Source organism: Miniopterus natalensis, chromosome 19 (assembly GCF_054644295.1).
Source record: "Miniopterus natalensis isolate mMinNat1 chromosome 19, mMinNat1.hap1, whole genome shotgun sequence".
Classification (NCBI taxonomy): Eukaryota; Metazoa; Chordata; class Mammalia; order Chiroptera; family Miniopteridae; genus Miniopterus; species Miniopterus natalensis.
In genome coordinates, this window is record NC_142099.1 from 19,741,047 (window position 1) to 19,761,083 (window position 20,037).

Sequence of the window (20,037 nt, forward strand, 5' to 3'; positions counted from 1 at the left end):
TTAAACAAAGTATTTTCTGAAACTTAACTAAGTCTGATCTTTTCCTAATAAATACAAGAGCCAAAATTCTTTCCTTGAAACTGTGGTATCTTAAAAATGGAACTCAACTTTTTACACATTTCTCTTTGGAGCATCAAAGTAATTGTACTATGTCTACTTAAATTACTAGAAAGAAATTAAGATAATATTAAACTCTGTTAAATACCTTCAATAGCAAAATGAATGATCATCTGTGTATCTAATCTTTCATACTTTCTAAGGTAAATGGTTAGAATAACATATACAATGGAGAAAACTGTAACAAACTCAAACCAAGTATCAGGTTTTCTGACCTTCCAATGAAGCACAACTTAACAAAATAAATGTGCTAAGGAAAAAAAACAACAGTTTTTCTGAACTCAAAGAAATGTGAGGCAACCACCACCAGAAAAAGTGACCAACGAATCACACTATAAATTTCCACATTTTAAAAACACAGTAAATTCCATGACCTCACTTATATGTAAGTCTAAAATGTAAGTCTAAAACAGTCAAACTTGGAAGCAGAGAGTAGAATGTCGGTTGTGCCTAGGGAAGAGAGGGAATGAGATGGTCAAAGGGTACAAAGTTTCAGTCATAAGATGAATAAATTCTAGAGATCTAATGTACAGCATGATGATTACCATTAATAATAATGTACTGTATACTTGAAATCTGCTAAGAATGTAGATTTTAAATGTTCTCACCACAAGAAAAAAAAAAAGGTAACTATGTGAGTTGATGAATATATTAATTAGCTTGATTGTGGTGTGCATTTCATAATTTATGCATATATCAAAACATCATGTATATTATATCAACATAATCAAAACATAACAGACATACAACTTGATTTGTAATATATACAACTCCTATCTGTTAATTATACCTTAATAAAGCTGAAAAAATACTGTAAATTCTTCCACAAGTGAATACTATCAAATTTATAGCCCAAACTAGTTCTATAAGTTACTTTTTCTCATGTAAACAAACAGGAAAGTAGTAACTTTATGAAATGGGAGATAATTTTTAAATTATAGTAGCAACTAGATTTTCTTCCTAAGTGCTGGAGTATCCCCTAGTGGCCTGGTGAGGAACAGTTTTTGCTTATTAAATTGAACCTTATAAAGACTTAGATCATAACAAATTCAGTAACAATCCTACCCAAAGAGTATCTTTTTTCCCATGGTCACAGCAAAATTAACAATGGTTTTTGTGAATTTCATAATTTTGAATTCAATGGGGGCCCTGCAAGAAAAAAAAAATCTGTTTCTTGATAAAATATTCTTGTTTTTTAATATAACCTCTTCCAAGAATTTTATTATATAGGATGATCATGAATTTAGCAGTTTAAAAGCAATCTTCTTTAACAGTTTCCTAATAATATAATTTAAAGCAAAGGAAGTTATTATAAAAATCACTCCAACTACCTCATTGATCTAAATGTCAAAATTCAAATTATGAATATTAAGCAGAATGCTTTCTAAAGACCCAGTGGTTACCAAAAAAGAATTTAAGAAACTGGTAGGCACTTAGGAATGATCTGTTTATATACCATATAATTTCTGGTAATATGCGGAATAAGAATGACTAAGCCCAGCCTGGCGCTGCTCAGCAGTTGAGCGTCAACCTAGGACCCAGGCAATCGGGGTTCGATTCCTGGTCAAGGCACATGTCCGGGTTGCGGGCTCAATCAATGACTCTGTCATCATTGAGGTTTCTATCTTGCTCTCTCCCTCTCCTTTCCTCTCTCTGAAATCAATGAAGATATATATATTAAAAAAAAAAAAAAGAATGACTAAGAACAATTTTAAGGCATCAACACCCTACACAAAATAAAAACAATGACTATTTCATATTTTTGCAAATAATCAAGCAAAATCTACTGAAGACTACAAACAGTACAAAGCCTTTACAAATTATGCTACCAGTCTTTACATTTTCTGTTCCCGCTTTTTGAAACACTTCTCCACTCCTAGCCACTGACCTATTTAATTCCTACCCATCCTTCAATTCTCAACTAAATCAACAACCTCCCTGACTAGGTAAAGTTCCATTATTATTGCTTCCCATAGCACTCTGTATCTCACCTTATACTGATTTAAGTAATGGCTGCTCATTTTATTAGAGGGTTGAACATTCTATTATCTTATAGAGCTGTTGTGAAAATTAAGCAAACATGTGTAAACCACCTAAAACAATGCCAGCCACCATGTAAATACTATTAGTATTAGCCCCATTTAACCTGTCAGAGATAAAATGTACTTCTGTCATCTAAGACTATTCCTTAGAGCAGTGATTTTCAACTTTTTCATTTCATAGCACACAAAAACTAATTACTAAACTTCTGCCGCACACAAAAAATATATATTTTTTGCCACTCTGACAAAAAAATAGTTATAATTTTGATTCATTCAGACCGGACAGCTATTCTTGTGTTGGCTCTTGTCATTTGTTTATCTGACAATCTAAGTGAAAAGAGGTCAGTGCCCCTGACTAGTCAGGTAATATATGTTTTAAAAACTGTTACGGCACACCAGTGTGCCGGGGCACATAGGATGAAAATTGCTGCCTGAGAGTTTTATTTTACTGTTAAAAACCACTTCATTATCAGTATTAACATAGTACCAAAGTTGTTTTAATTCCTTATCAAATTCTTTGATACCCCTTCCTTCAAGTCATGAAGCTTAATTCCCTATCCTTTAAGTAGAATTAGGGACTTACTTATAACATATGGAATAAGATGGAAGTAGACTTGCATGACTTGAAAACTAAGGCACAAAAAATACTGCGGCAATCTGTTCGCTCACCTGAGGATATTTTTATTGATTTTAGAGAAAGAGGAGGGAGAGGGGAAGGGGGAGAGGGAGAGGGAGAGGAAGAGAGGAGGGAGAGGAGGGAGAGGGGGGAGAGGGGGAGGGGGGGAGGAAGGGGGGAGGAAGAGGGGAGAGAGAGGGGGAGGAGAGAGGGGGAGGGGGAAGAGGGGGAGAGGGACAGATGGCTGGAGGGAGAGAGAAAGGGAGGGAGAGAGGGGGAGGGGGAGAGAGGGGAAGAGGGTGGAAGAGAGAGAGAGACTGGGAGAGACAGGGAGAGAGAGGGAAACATCGATGTGAGAGAGACTGCACCCTAACTGGGGATCAAACCCACAACGTAGGCATGTGCCCTGACCAGGAATCAAACCCACAACCTTTTGGTGTACAGGACAAGGCTCCAACCGAACCACCCGGCCAGGGCATATTCTTAGTTCTTAAAATAAACTATGAAAAGATCCACTGGCTGATTCTGAAGATAAATTTAAAATTCCATTTTCTAAAACCTAACATTTCTTGTCTCCTCACTAACCTTCCTACACAACCTCATGTCAGACCAGTAAGAAAAGAAACACAAACTTCACCTTCTCTTTTTCCCCTTTAAACGTCTCCACTCTCTCAAATCTTGAAGAGCAGAAAAAGTATACTAACAATTTGTGAGTTATGTGCAAGACATAATGGTAAAAGTTTCATATACATTACTTTATCTCATTTAATTCTCAAGCCACCCTATAAAGTAGGTATTATCATCCTCACTTTATAAAGAAATAAGTTCAAACAATCACATAATTAACCAGAATTCTAACCCAAATCTGCCTAGCTCCAAAACCCTTGTATTTCCTACATCACAGTGATTTTTTTTTATATACCTTTATTGATTTCAGAGAGAGGAAGGGAGAGGGAGAGAGGGACAGAAAGATCAATGATGAGAGTCACTGATCGGCCTCCTGCATGCCCCCGACTAGGGATCGAGCCTGCAACCCGGGCATGTGCCCTGACCAGGAATCGAACCGTGATCTCCTGGATCCTAGGTTGATGCTCAACTGCTGAGCTACGCCCGGCCGGGCATCACAGTGCTTTCTTTAGTCACATTTGTTGTCTCACTTTCAGTTCACCTTTCAGAATAATGTATTTCTCTGAAGTACAGAACCTTACCAGATATCCTGACACCAAGATCCAATTTTACAAAACTAGGTCCTTAGACAGAAGTTTCTCAGTCACAACTAAAGAGCTCCTTTTTTCTCTCCTACAGACCCCAAACTAACTTCTAATTTCACTTATTCTATCTACTATCCTATTAAGACAAAACTTAAACCAAAAAATGACATCTATCTATTGGATGCTTCCATGTAGAGGCTTTATATGAGCATGGTGGATTCCACTTACCAATTTATCTGATCCACTATTGTGTCATGGTTCCCAAAACCATGCCAGGTTCCATGATTCCTTAGGGGTACTCAGAAGACTCAGCACATAATTGTACTCATTGTGATGATTTATTAAAGCAAAAGGATACAAAGCAAAATCAGCCAAAGGGAAATGCAGATGGGGCAAAGTCCGGAGGAAACCAGGGGCAAGCCTCTAAATGTCTTCTCCCAGGGAAGTCACACAGGACACACTTAACTCCTCCAGCAATGAGTTATGAGACATGTAAAATGTTGTCTACAGGGTAATAAGCTCATCAGAGATTCAGTACCCAAGATTTTTCTTGGGATCTGGTCACAGAGACACCCTCTGCCTACCATGTACCAACATACCAGACTCCCAGGGGGAAAGCAGGTGTTCAGCATTAAGCCACATGGTTTGTACAAACAGTGTAGGCACAGTGAGCTATTCTTCTCAGTTCTAGGAATGGTGTGAACCCTTCTAAAATCCAAGTTTCCAGATAACAGCCAAGGGCCAACCTTGTAAGAAGGCCATTCCAAGGATATCAATCGCAAGCCTGCTATGTTCACTCTTTTCTTCACAACTGAGAAATAACATATTTTGTTGGGGGCAATCCCTGTTTACTATCCAAAATGTGTACCCATTTCCTGTTATTTTAACTAAAATTTCTTGAGGTTTTTTTTTGCAATGTATCAGCTATTTATGCCCAACTTTTACAAGCCACAAATACACTAGATACACTATAAAATAATTAAATTCTGTATCTTTCCTTAAGTAGAATACCTGTAAGAAAAAGTCCTTATAAGATTTAAAGACAGTAAAAATTGAATCTTAGCACACTGGGATAAACATCATTTGATGCAATTTAATAGATATTACTGATCATCTATACTGTAACAGAATCAATAACCTTCTTTAAGAAGAAAAAGAAAAAAAAGTGGGCCTCAGTCCCATTAGATTTCTACACATTACCAGTTAACATGTTCATTTACAAATGGTCTCTTAACACTGTGGGAGTGCTATTCTTTTCTAAATCACCACCTAAAAACTAGACAGTAAACCCACGCTTCCTTCTTCTTGAAAGAAATGAAACAATTCATGACATTTTAAAAGGAACAGAATATAACCTTGCTGTCCTCCTCCACATTTTTATTTTCAAGAGTTAATGCCTCAGGCTAAGTATGTTCTGTGCAAAAGTTCATTAAAAAAATTAACATCTTAGGAATATTTTAGTTCAGGTTTTTAGAAAAGATGATTTTAAACAGATGTATACAAATATGTACTTTCTGAGTTTTGGTTAAATCAGCAAATTAAGCAATGCCACACTATAAGGAATCAGTGCTTGATCCGTGCCCTGAAATAATTGCTGAAATGTCTTTTTCCCTACATTCACTTGCATTACTGTATGTCCTGTCCTTAAATAAATTTAGTATGAGCTCAGCAGGATGAAGAATATAGAAGCCTTCAAGAACTTAATCTGAGGAAACAGGATTAACAAAATTTGTAAGACAAAAGTACAGATGTTAAACGGTGTAAAGAGGAGCAAGTGCAAAAGAAGTTCTAAAAAGGCCCATTCCTGGCCTTCAGGCTCAGTGGTTAGAGCATCGCCCACGGACTGAAGGGTCTCAGGTTCGATTCCGGGCAAGGACACGTACCTCATCCCCAGTCCAGGCTGAGGTGTGTGCAGGAGGCAATCAATCGATGTGTCTCTCTCACATCAACGTTTCTCTCTCTCTCCCACCCCCTTCCACTCTCTCTAAAAAACAATGGAAAAAATATCCTCGGGTAGGGACTTAAAAAAAAAAAAAGATTAAAAATAAAGAAATAAATTAATTAATTAATTTAAAAGGTGCAAAAACCTTTCTCCTTTAAGATTTACAAGGTTCAAAATATATAAAGTAAAAAAAAGATAATTAACAAAAAAATTGTATGTTTGCTTTGTATACATTTTGATTAACAATACAAATCATATGCATAAAAGATGATTTAAAAGCACACAAACCAGATCTTTAATGATTGTTTTCTCCAAATAGGAAGGCAGATTTTTAGGTTTGCTTTGCTTTATTTTTTGCTATGTTCCTTTTCTCCTGTAATACAATATACTGTTTTTGTAATAAGCAAAAACTAGTATTTTCCTTTCCCTTTAAAGAAATGAAGGAATAGGGTCAATAAAGGGCTTTTCTCTTCTTTTTACTAAAGATGGAGCAAGATCTTTGTACTTAATAAACATTTCATACTTAAACAATAATATAAAATACACTTTAGACTTGGCCATTCTTCTGTTGGCTTTGTTTGTAAGCTGTCCCCTTAAAACTCAGTTATCAAAAAAGATACATACTAACTTCAGAAAAGATCTTCAAATTAGAAACCAGAGAAGATGCACCCTCCCTTTTAGTACAGACTGTTCCCTCATGAGGTCCTCGTCTCAAGGTAACTTTCACTGGTCCTTCTTCACTTGTTATTTTCTCAGAGATCATCCTCCTCAAAGAATAATTCTTTTTCTATGTTCTTTGCAAATACCAACAACAACAAAAAAATGCATTTATATTATTGTTAGAAAGCTACACACAGAAGCTGATACATCATGGTACACTGGAAAGCCCAGTGGGTTAGCATCTTACCGTAGTTCCAGCTCTAGCTGTGCTATGTATGATGTATTTAATTTAGTATGACTAGGAGATGTGTCCTTTTTTTTTTAATCCTCACCCAAGGATATGTTTATTGATTTTAGAGAGAGAAGGGAGAGAGAGAGAAACATGGATGTGAGAGAGAAACATTGATCAGCTGCCTCCTGTAAGCACCCTGACTGGGAGTTGAACCCACAGCCTTTTGGTGTACGGAGGACACTCTAACGACCTGAGCCATCCAGCCAGGGCAAGAGGATTATATTGTGGTAGGCTGTCTTAAGGTATTTCTCTTTACACAATACCTGCTGTGAGAAAAAAAAAATTCAAATAATATAGACATGTAGAGTTAAGAGGGAAAGTTCCCTTTACATCTCCACTCCCACCACCCACCAAGGAGCTTAAGAAAATACTAATAGGATGGTAACTGTTTCATTCACAGCTGTCTGGACCAAGAAGGACCTCCTCTGAATCTAACAGATTCTAACAGAGATTCTAGAGTCTAAGCTCAAAGGGATCATCAGATAGAAATTCGGGTTCTCTCTCTAAGCGGGGACAGGGGGTTAGTGTGCTGCATATAACACAAAGCAAAACTGTACCTTCCCCATCCCCTTGACAAGATGTGAGGCCATACAACTTTCTTTGGCTAATGAAATATAAAAGGAAGTGATGTATGTCTCTTCTGGCTTTTAAAGTTTCCACTAGTACCACTCTCTTTCCCTCTGCAATGGCAACTGCCAGCATTCTAGAATAATAGTGGAAGACTGTCAGCCAGGGTCTATGGCGACAAAAATGGGCATAGCTCCTCTCCCTTCTCCCACCAAGTGCCCCCCCCCAAACACACACATCCACACTGAACATGCAGTGTGAGTGACAAACTTTTGATGTGTTAATCTACTAAGATGGAGGGACGGGCGGCTGTTGTTATCAATCCAAAAACCAGTCTATCCTAACTAGACCGATCAACCGATTCTAAAGTTAATATAAAAATATAAGCAAGAACAGCCAGGAATATTCTGAAAATGAAGAGCAATTGAAGTACTAGCAGTAATAATAAAGAACTAATACTTACATAGCACTTACTACAGGTCAAACACTGTTCTAAGCACTTCATATAAACTAATTAATTTAATCCTCATAACAACCCTATTAGATAGGTACTATCATCATCTCCATTTTACAAATAAAGAAGTGTCCTTACAGGTACGCTAAGTAACTTGCCCAAGGTCACACAGGCTAAGGAATTGAAGACAAGAGTCAAAGCAAGGCAGTTTGGCACAAAAGTCTATGATTCTTAATTACCATGCTATCTACACTGCACATTTTAAAAGTACAATAATTAAAACAGTGTGATACTGGCACATAACTAGACAGGCAAATCAACAGAACAGAAAATCCAGAAACAGAATCAAATGCACACAGGATTTTAGTATAATAAAAAGGTAGATAAAAGATATTTAATAAATGGTAATTTTGAAGTCCCTATATCCTGTCAGCAATTCCAACTCAAGGCATTTATTCTGTAATTACACTAGCTCATCTTTAAAAGGTTTTTCACTGCCATACTGTTTGAAAACAACTTAATTATATAATTCATCCATACAATGAAAGGCTATGCATAAATTCTTTAAAAAAAAAAAAAAGATCTTCATATACTAACATGGAAGACTCTCCAAAATAAATTAAGTGGGGGGAAAAAAGCAAGCTGCAACAGATATATTGACAAGAGTGAGCAAAAGTAGACTTACAGTGGTAATACAAATAAATAACACAATGATTAATAGGAATACAAGAATAAACTGTTTTATATACTCACAAATGTAAATCTACTTTTGCCCACCCTGTAATATGTTTCCATTGGTCTCTTAAAAAACACAAGGACTGCCCTGGCAGGCATGGCACACCAGTTAGAGCATCCGCACCAAAAGGTCTCGGCTTTGATTCATAGTCAAGGGCACATACTTGGGTTGCAGGTTCAATCTCTGCCCCAGTCCCGGTGCACGCAGGAGGCAATCAATCGACACATCAATGTGTGTGTGTGTGTCTCTCTCTCTCCACCCCCTCCCTCCCTTCCTCTCTCTCTAAAAATCAATGGAAAAAATATCCTCAGGTGAGGATTAACAAAAAAAAACAAGGACTGGGGGGATATACATGCATACACACGTGTGTATATACATAGTATATCTCTGCAAGTTTACATAAGAAACTGGAATTGGACTGCCAAAATTGAGCGGCCAGGGGAAAAAGGGTGGCAGAAACACTTCTGTACCATTTGAATTTTGAACCATGTAAAAAAACTGACCACTCATTAAACAAATGATCTGAGTTTTAAATCATTTAGCAGCAGGAATAAATGCCAAAAGAATATATTTATATTTAGAGTTGTCATGATAAGAGAAGCTGAGCAGCCATTACACTCCATATACAAGCTGAAACCAAGAAAGCCAGCTGGAAGAAAGGAAAACTGAACAGATGCACAGAGCAAAAAAGGTGCCAAAACCTTGCAGCCCCTTAGAAAGATGGAGTATGCAGTCTTAATTTCTAATGGTTTACTAGTCCCAGTTTCCATGAGGCCCAGCAGTATAATGATTCCTATCCACAGCATGTCAGGATCCCCAGTGTACCCACATACAACTCTCCCTTCCACCACCTTCTGGAGTTGGCCATTTAAATATATATGTGTGTTTTTCTGGGGAGAAATTGGCGAGGGGTATAATTTTTCTTACGGCCCCTACAACTAGCTTACTTTAGGATGATTTCAAAGTGCCCTTTGTGAAAGAGGAAAGATTATAATTTACCTACTGCTAGAACTATCCAATCAGAATGCTGATAGCAGTGCCAAAAACAAAACAAAAAACCTACACATTTTGCTTAATATATATCCAGAAGAAACACTGAAATCTGGTAATTAAGCCTAAACACAGAACATGCCTAAAAACAATACACTATACCTTGTATTAAGGTCTCAAAATTACCTCAGCCCTACCATTATCATAACTTTTTTAAATGTATTTAGAACCAATAAAATGAGGTTTTAAAAATTGGGAAGTGTGATATGAATTGAATGTGATATGAATTGAATGTCTAAGAGAGAAAAATAAAGTGAACAAACAGAAGCTAAAACAAGAGACAAAAAATAAATATTGCCAGAGTTTCTAGCAGCCTTCCACTTCCTGTTTCTGGGCTAGCCTAGCTGCATCAACTAATAATGTAGCACTGTGACTATGAATTGTCAACATTAGGAATGTATTTACCAAACTTAACATTCCTCAGTGCAAAAACATAAATTAATCGTTAATTGTATGATTTATTCTAGATGCTAACCACCAATAATAACATTTCTTTATCCAAAGTGTGGAGAAATAACAATTTCTCTAGTTGCCCTATTGAAATATAACAGTGAATTTCTCTAAAGATATATTTTTATATGTGCATATATACACATTTCTGTTATATACATACCTTAGCCATATGTACTATATATACTTTAGATATGTTTTAGAAAGTGGATAAAACATGTTGTTACTGCTAATAACAACAGCCAGAATTCATTAAAAAATAAGGATAGATGATTTCTCTCCCTGCAATGCACCTATACTTCCACCATGCCTCCTCCAACCAAATGCCTTATGCCATATTATGTATCATAGAAATGTGATTAGGATGGATATTAATGACTGCGTAAACGCTTTCAGAATAATCTTTTTTTAAAAAAAAGCTCTCTAGGAATATCAGGTTTTAAGAAAGTAAGAATGCTGGTAGATAGTTGCCACCGCAAGAAAATATGACTGCCTACCTAGAAAGAGAATTAAAGGAAGAATTATTACATGCAATCTGAGTACAGTAAGGTAACCAGACACAACACTGACACAGAAAACTCACTATTCTTCCTAAACACTAGCAATAAGCAATCGGAAAATGTAAAATATACTGCCACAGGAATGTTTTCAGACATATTAAGTACAAAAAACAAATTGGGGAGGAAAAAATTCATACAGTATAATGCCACTTATGAAATGACAACAGAAGTATTAATATGTACATGCTCATATATGTAAATACATAGAAAGTTCTGGGAAAATACACATCAAGCCACGAACAGTTTCCTCTAATAAGGGAATATGGATTGAGGGCGGGAAACCAAAGGGGACTTTCATGTCTAGTCCATATGCTTCTTATTGGTTTTTCTTTTACACTGAGATATCTCTTCATATATTTTTATACAATTAAAAATGCAAATCTCAAAAATAATAAAAGCTACTATAACAAAAACATTCATATATCAACCTGTCTTTCCTGTGAGAAACAGATGGTTGATACAAATTGTGCCTGTTGGTACTGCTAGTTTTAGGAAAATGTTCTCTTAGTAATTATCTGGAACCACAAAATGCTAAGTGGCAATCTTTAATCCTAACTCAGTATTGTTATTTTAATTTGCTGGAATTAGCAGAGAGAGAGGAACATGTTAACAAAACTATATATGCACATACTATATATCATATCCTTTACCACATCAAGTGAAAGGTTTCTAAACCCTCTCTCTCCTTGGAAAGCAAACCAGGGAATATAAATTGCCTGGGCCTGCTGAGCTTTGTGTTCTGCTGGATCAAAAGCCAGTACTGGCAGAGTTCACTACGGAGGAGCCGGCAGTACCACCATCAGGGTCAGCACATTTACCACACCAAGCAACGAGGGGGAAAAAACCCTCAATATAGTTATTTTTTTAAGCAACCAAAGTTAAATTTAGCATAGTATTATATTTAATGTGTATTAATCTACGAATTTGTTTGAGTGGAAGTTCAATCAAAAACAATTCTGAGAAATTTTTCTAACTATAATTAGTATAATGACCACAATTTACATACTAAAATTATGCACTCACACCAAAAAGGCAGAGATTAGTACCCAAGAGTTATTGTACAAAACATCATACTCACAGACACACAAAACAAAACTAGTTTTTTTAGCTGTCTCATGAGGACGTTCATCAACAATTATTTAAACAGCATCATTCTTTTGGAGAGCAGGGACATATACATAAGCAATTAGTACAAAATAAATGAATTAAGAACAGAAAATACTCTGGAGAGTTAAGCTAAATTTTTTTTAATTCTGCCATACTACCTAAAGAGGAAAAAAGTCCTTACAGTAATAAACTAAGCATACCACTTTAAGTGGCTATGTAGATTTCAACACAAGATCACTGGAGTACTTCATCTTTAACACTAACATTCTATAAAATAGTGCCACCCTAAAATTATTTATGTGTAGTCTCAAACACCAGCAAATTAAAATAACAATACTGAGTTAGAACTAAAGATTGCCACCCTAGCACGTAAGCGCCTCTATCTGGATATTTTAGATATCTGTATGTGCATCTGGATAGAGAGAGAAAAATAGTTACCTACACAGTTTTATCAAGTAAAACTGTTAATAATCAGACATATTAAGATGTTTTTTAATCAACAATGACCATTACAGAAATATATAAAAACATATAGAATAAAAAATTGTTCCACAATTACTCACATCTATTATGTGGCACATACTGTGTGTGAAAGACACAAGGTAAAGAAATCAATTCTTACAACCTAGTATCTTAGAATCCAAGAGTCATTTGCACAAATATGTATGCAACTGGTACGAAATATCATCAGTTTTCTAAAGACCCCTACTAATACGGCCTAATAAATCAACTATATATATATATACACACATATATATAGCTAATATTTTATACTTTCTTCCACATTCACAGAGAAGCATCATCTTATAGTAGCCCAATATACTATCGCTGACATCTGTTAAATCTTCTTAATTTCTAAAAAGCAGAGAGAGTAAGGGGTGTAATCCACAACAGAAGGGGAGGCTATAAAAGCCTTCAAATAAGAAATATTAGTAGCAGTAAGCCTTGAGGTTAAGACAGCAGTTCAATGTTACCATGAGATTCCAAACAGAGCTGTTAGTGTCTACTGCTCCCTTTGTTAGACCATAATATCAAAGTTTGAATCTGTAGCTATAGAGTATACAGACCTAACCCTGGCCTACCATTCTGAAAACTTAAATACTAGTCTCAAGGGGGGGGGGGGGGGGGGGGCAGGAAGCCTAAGTATCTTTGCTAAACACACACACACATTTATATACATACACACACCCCAAAAGGTAAGGCACCATCATATATCAAAACGATAGAATCACAAATAGGTATCCTAATTCCTTTGGTCTCTAATTTTTTTCAATTTGGATTTATGTAGTTTAAAAACCCCCACACAGATATTAAGTACTTAGAACATGTCTGACACACAGCATCCAATAGGTGGCCATTTTTTCTTCACCACTTCTTCCAAGAACTGAGGCCGACCCTAAGTGTGTCAACAGAACTCTATGTGCCCTACCTCCCTTTTCCGATATTCAAGATTCTTTCAAAAGTGCGTCTCTCCACAGACCTTCAACATATGAACCTTTAGAGATAAAAAGAAATGTTGAGGCCAAAGAAAAAACACATCATCCCTCCCTACCACCGGAAGATGATATAAAACAATGACACTTATATGTGTACACTAGAGTTGGGACATATAGACTTGAACGAGGTTTAGGTAGAAGAGAGCTAATACATAATGTTTTCAGACACAACTGACAGTCTTTGAATTCTTTGATCCGTTACTCTTCTTAATCTCATATTACTAATGGTTCTCAAAGTGTAACCCCCAACCAGCTGCATCAGCCACACTAGAAAATTTGTCAAGAATGCAAATTTTTAAATCCCACCTGAAACCCAAATCAGAAACTCTCGGGGTGAGACCCAGCAATCTATCTTAACAAGCTCTCCATGCTAAAGCTTGAGAACAGCTGTTCTACATGATTTGGTGAAGTATCTACAGTGAAAGCTCCAAATTTACCTATTCCAGAAGAAATCTGTTAAGATTGATGAGGTTAACATTCTTAAGTATTTTGAAATCTCATACCCACAGTATGAGAAAAAGCTCATTTGACTTACAAAGCCAAAAATATAAAAAGTCCTACTAAAACATGCTTTTAACTAAAACTTTACAATCAGAGGTAAAAATAATACAGGGAGGCACAAAAGGATCTAAAGGACATCAGATGAAGGAGGCTACAATATACAAAGTCATTAAATATCAACTAGCAAACAAATGTGCCAGATTAGAATGAAATCTCTACCTAAACTTTACATTTGCATTGGCCTGTGTTTCTGGTTCAATTTCTCTAAAGGAAGAAAAAACATCCTATGAAAAGAGTGAGTGAAAAAGAACCAGGGACTGTCCTGACACCCAGCCCCTAAGACAAGTCATTATCGTGAGAGGATAATATTTACCTTCAGAGGAATGTAGGCCCTAATGTGATTTCAGATTCCCAATATTTCCTACCTTTTTGTTGCTTTCTGGAAGTCCTTTAATAACCAAGAGTCACTTGAGAGAAAAAGAGAGATTTAGAGAGAAAAACCAGACTTAAAATGTAACTGCCAAGACAATTCTACACTTTAGCGTGCCATCGTGTTGACAATAGCAATGTCTTAGATTACAAAACATTTTCACATGACTTATATATACAATCTTCACAACTGTCTTGAGGTAAGTAACAATGAAAACAAAACTGCTATTTACTGAGTGCTTAGTGCCTGGCACTTCCCTTAAGAGCTTTACATAATTTTATTATTTAATTCAGCAATCTGCTGAGGTTGGAGTTGTAAACCATTTACTAATGTCAAATACGAGGCAGGATCTGAATCCAATTCCATCTCATTTTAAAACCCATTTTAAATCTTCACACTATGGCAAGATTTGGGGAAAGGGGCTTGAGTTTCACTCCCATAACTTAACAGCTAGGTGACCTTGAAAAGTCACTCAATTCTCTTAACTTTTCTTCATCTATTAAACAAGATGATTAACACCTGCCCCCAACTATTTCAGAGTAGCAGTAAAGATCAAATGAGGTAAAAGCCATAAAAGGTTTTCATATGCCTGGCCGAGCATGGCTCAGCAGTTGAGCCTCAACCGAGGATCCAGGAGATCAGGGTTCGATTCCTGATCAGGACACACGCCTGGATTTCGGGCTTGATCCCCAGTAGGGGGCATGCTGGAGGCAGCCAATCAATAACTCATCGTTGATGTTTCTATCTCTCCCTTCCTCCCTTTGAAATCAATAAAGATATCCTTTTTTAAAAAAGGACTTCATAAACTCTAAAACCTACACAAATATAAATTTATTATCATCATTCCCAATTTTGATAGAGAAAGAGAATGAACAAGAAAAACAACATAGAATGGGGGGAGGGGGAGATGCTGGTTTGTCTTTTTTGTCTTTTTTTTTTTTTAAGTATGAAGACCCTTAAGGAGAAACTTAAGATTTCATAATTTACCTGGGACCTTACTGGCAATTGGACTGTGATAACATCTGTACCACAATTTATACTGCCATTTTGCTAAAAATACAGACACAGCTATATATCTATAACTTATACAGATTTGGAGGTTAATAAATACCTAACAGCTGATTTCTTTTTAAAAGTTTAGTTCTCATAAGTGACCAACATACTAGGTCACCGTAATTAAAATTCCCTTGCAACAGCCTTCCTGTTTTTTCCTACAGTATCATGTTCAACCTGGGGTGCCTACATCTTTCATTCTGCAAAGATTAAAACATGAACTATAGATCCAAAATAAATAAATCAGACCATTCAAAATTATGAGTATGATTTATGAGAAAACTTCTATTATTCAGAATTTCACAATTCAAGGTTAACTTTCAATAGCATTTTCACCAATGAGAGAAGGAAGCAAAATTGAAGTGAAATCACTCAAGTGTTGTGAGGTATGTCAGATATTAAAAAGAAATGTAGCCGGGCCAGGCGCAGCTCAGCAGCTCAGCAGGTCAGCTGTTGAGCATCGGCCTAGGATCCAGGAGACGGCGGTTCGATTCCCGGTCAGGGCACATGCCTGGGTTGGGGGCTTGATCCCCAGTCAGGAGCATGCAGGAGGCAGCAGATCAATGACTCTCTCATCACTGATGTCTCTATCTCTCTCCCTCTCCCTTCCTCTCTCTGAAATCAATAAAGATATATTTTTTTTAAAAAAACGTAAGTATTTAATCCTAGATTACTTACTAGTCACAAAACATCAGCTCAGCAAGCAGGTTCAGCAACAGAGTTCACAAAAGTCACACAGTACTCACCTCTTTCATACCAAAAACAGCCCTATTATTTTTGTTCCTCCTAAATTACATTCACAAAAATCACTTCTAGCAAGGCAAATTATAACAACTTACATATATTAACAATAAAAAATAGCATTCTCATTTTCAATAAGAAAATACCATCTTTCTACAGAAGAAAAATATAAACCATTTCTGTAACATATGTACATTTTTACTGATTAACTGCATACTTGATCTACTTTAAACCTACATGTGAACTCAACTGCTTGTCAGACCTGTTGTATATAAAATTATGTGCAAATACCTCAATATTGAAACTCAAGACAGCAATCTGTACACTAGTTCTAGGATCCAGATTTGTGTGTGTAAATGTCAAATAACAGATTCAAAAGCTCCTCAGTGGACCTAATTCACTTATTCATTCAATTCAGAATCTACCACGTTTCTAAGCAGTGGTTCCCAACTAGGGGTAACTGTGCCCCCCAGGGGACATTTAGCAATGCCTGAAAATGTTTCCAGTTGTCACAACTGGGGGTGGGTGAGGGGAGCTACTGTCAGAAAGGTATGCTACTGGAATCTAGTAAGTAGAGACCAGGGATGTGGCTGAACATCTTATAAAGCACAGGACAGCCCCCCACAACAAAGAATTATTCACCCCAAAATGTCAATACTGCCAAGGTTGAGAAACTGATCTATTGAAATTTGTAAACACCCATCTGTCTAAGAATAGTACTCACTTCACCTATGTCTTCTATATTATTTGCTAATTCCATTGTTTTCATACTAGTCTTTGGCAACAAACTTACCCTATTCCCACCCTTTCAATCAGCATCTAACTTCCAAACCTGTCAACAGAATAATCACCTCAGCCAATTTCAAAACCTTATAATCTTTGACTCATCCCTATTTTTAATAGAAGAAATGGTAGCAGCTAACACATATTTAGCTCTTAACTATGTGCCAGGCACTATTCTAAGTGCCTCACATATATTAATTCATTAAATCTAGGTTTAATTACTATATACTCTTATTAGGCCCATTTTACAAATGGAGAATCCAAGGCACAAAAGGTTAAATAACTTGCCCAAGGTCACACAGATAAGAAGCAGCTGAGCCAGGTTTCAAATCCAGGCAGAATGGCTCCAGAATTCATATCCTTAATAAATATTCCAAAGTGATCTCTCCTCTTTCACCTTCTATGTCAAATCACGAAGTTCTTTAACTTCCACACAAACAGGGACTCTGTTATATTCATAGCAACATCCCCAGAGCACAGAACATAACAGGTGCTCAAAAATTTTTTGTTTGTTAAATGAAGGAAATATTCCTTGAACTTACCCGTTCTATTTCCATTGCCTCCACTCAAGGCCGGTCTTTCAGCATTTCATATTTGGGTCTATTGATGTATACTATAAACTAGCCAGGTAAACTGATATAAACTCCTCTCCCACATTTTCCATAACCAGGGCCCATCCAATGTATTCCAAGTTTTCTTCCCACTACTTCTCAATTAAAATCATAAAATCTTAACAGTCACAAGGTACCTTAGCAATCATCCAGTCCAACATTTTAAAGATTAAGAAAATCAAAGATGGTGACTAAATCGCCCAGCAGGTGAAGCAAGGATCAGGACTTGAGTTTTGCAATTTCTGCTCTATTTGCTCACTCACATCCTGGAGTATTTGCTTAACTCCTGACAGATGTCTCCTCACTATCCCATCAACAAATTATGTTCATTTCCATTGTTCATGCTCAAGTTGTTTCTCCTGACCAGCCTGCCCTCATTTTCCTGCTTCATAGATACAACTCCTATCCATCCTTCAAAATCTCTTCCTATTACACTCTTCACGACTTCCCCGTTCCCTGAAAATCTTATGTCCTGAGTAAGCTGCTAGACAAAGAGGATCATCGTTGACTACCAGGCAAAGTTTAAGGCACATTAACACTGTCCACAAAGCAAACCTACGTGGATTTCTTCCCTGAAAATTATTCACCCACTCTTGCCTCCTATGTTTTAGAAAGTGATTTCAATAAAGACTAAGTCATAAAGCACCTTCATAACATGTTTATTCACGTATCTGGAAGAAAAGCTCACTCACATCTTTAACAGACGACATATAATCCTTGAATGGCCTCAAATTACTTATATCTCCTCCACTAAGAAACAACTCAGCTTATTCACAAAGTCCAAATCCGGAATTCTGAATACAACTCACCTAGCAGCCACAGCTCCCTGAGTTCATCTCTTTCTTTTCATTACTTCCTCCCAAACTGCAGTTCTAGGGAACAGTTCACACTTCCTTTTCTTCCTCTGTGCAGTACAGAACACCCTGTCTCTTATATCCTTTATTATTTTCTGTAGGCCTCTTCAGTGAAATTCCAGTTTGCGACCTCTCATCCCACCTCAACTATCCTGTCCTTTATATAGAGGTCACATCTCTCTCTTCAGCTTCTCTCACATCTTAGGATATCTAAACCTCATGAAGGTCAATTTTGTTTTTCCCCCCCTTCTCCACTCTTCCTTCCTCTAGAGAAGCGGTCTCAAATGTGGTGTGGGTGGGTGCAGTTCAGAGGAAATGCAAAAGAATCCACTAGGCTGCGGGAACAGACATATATTGGAACGTTCATTATACTTATTTTTCATTTTATGCTTCCTTAAACTCTATTTCTGTATACATTATAAGTTACCTAACATATGAGCACAGTAGGATAGGTATAAAATTTAAAACATACATTAATTCCTGAGGTTTATGCCCTTTTACTGATAAAAGTGTATGATCAAAAGAGTTTGGAGACAACTATTCTGAAAACACCTTGATAACCAAAGTCATAGGTTCCAGACTACAGAGGATGGAAGTATGAATACATGCACGCACAGTAGGAAGAAAAACTTGTTCCTATCCAAAGTCCTAACCGTGCCCACCAACCTCTAACCCCTACCAGCCATCTCAGAATCCTGTCTTACTAAAAAAAATCAGAACAAGGGTACGGTTTGGCAAAGCGCTGCATTTCCAGTTTGGGGGTGAGGGGGTGGGGAATCAAAGAGTGCTGAGATACCTTCCCATAGAAAGGTATTTCAGGCAGGCACTGCTCACTGTCCTGACACCGCACATCGCCTGACTTAACAAATACACTTTAGACGCCACCGTCTCCTGAGATCCAGTAGCTATTTCCCAATCCCTTGAAGGCACAATTCACGTTCCCTTCGCCAACAACCGACTTCTGCTAACACCTCCAGGACTGAGCTCACACCTCCCTCCCCTGGCAGTCCTACCCACCCCGAATCGCAGTCGGGTCCCAGGGTCGAGGGCAGTCCATCCACCGTCCCCAAGACCACTTCTCAGTCCTCCTCCGCCCCCGGAGCTGCCAGCCAGGCTGGAGACGGGAGGGGGAGGGGTGTGACTCGCCTCCCGTGACTGGCCCAGATGGCAGCCGATTCCGCCCCCACTCTCGGGCACCCTTCCACCGCTCGGCCCCCCGACGGCTGCCCGCCCGCCGCCCACCGCGCCGCCAACCCGCCCCCGGCCCCCCGACTCCCTCGCGCCGGCTCCGGGGCGCACTCACCATGCTGGGTGAAGATATTGAAGCCGGCCTCCGCGGTGCGCCCCGCCAGGTCCCGCCTGCGGCCGGAGGGCCTGGCTGCACTGCTGCCCCGGATCCCGCGGGGCTGCGGCTGCTGGAGCCCCGGAGCCTCCCCGACGCGGCCCACCTGCTGCCCCATCCCTGCGCTCGCGTACTCCCGCGCCCCCGCCGACCCCCGGTCACATTCCTCCTGGGCTCCGGCCTCGGGCTCCAGGGGCTGCTCCGGCCTCCGTGCCAGTCCAGGCCCCGGCCCTGAGAAGCCGGGCCGCCAGCCGCTCCGCGCCCGCACCCCTCACGGCAGGCGCCGCGCTGCCCCTCGGCGACTCACAGAGCCTCCTTCTCCCTCCTCCTCCCGCCGCTCCGCGCCCCCAACGCCGCCGCCGCCGCCATCTTTAAACCACCGAGCGCTGGGAGAGCGTGGGGCAGAGCGCCTCCCGCCCCCC

At 38.4% G+C, this 20,037-nt stretch overlaps 1 protein-coding gene across 4 annotated transcripts in view; it reads right to left on the reverse strand.

Moving 5' to 3' along the window:
• Positions 1 to 19,733, reverse strand: part of ABL2 (ABL proto-oncogene 2, non-receptor tyrosine kinase) — a 75,804-nt gene extending 56,071 nt beyond the window's left edge. For all 4 annotated transcript variants that reach the window (XM_087827618.1, XM_087827616.1, XM_087827617.1 and 1 more), the window contains exon 1: positions 19,577 to 19,733. In XM_087827618.1, coding sequence (XP_087683744.1) covers positions 19,577 to 19,733 — 157 coding nt within the window. The remainder of the gene's footprint in view (positions 1 to 19,576) is intronic.
• Between the last annotated feature and the right edge of the window lie 304 nt (positions 19,734 to 20,037).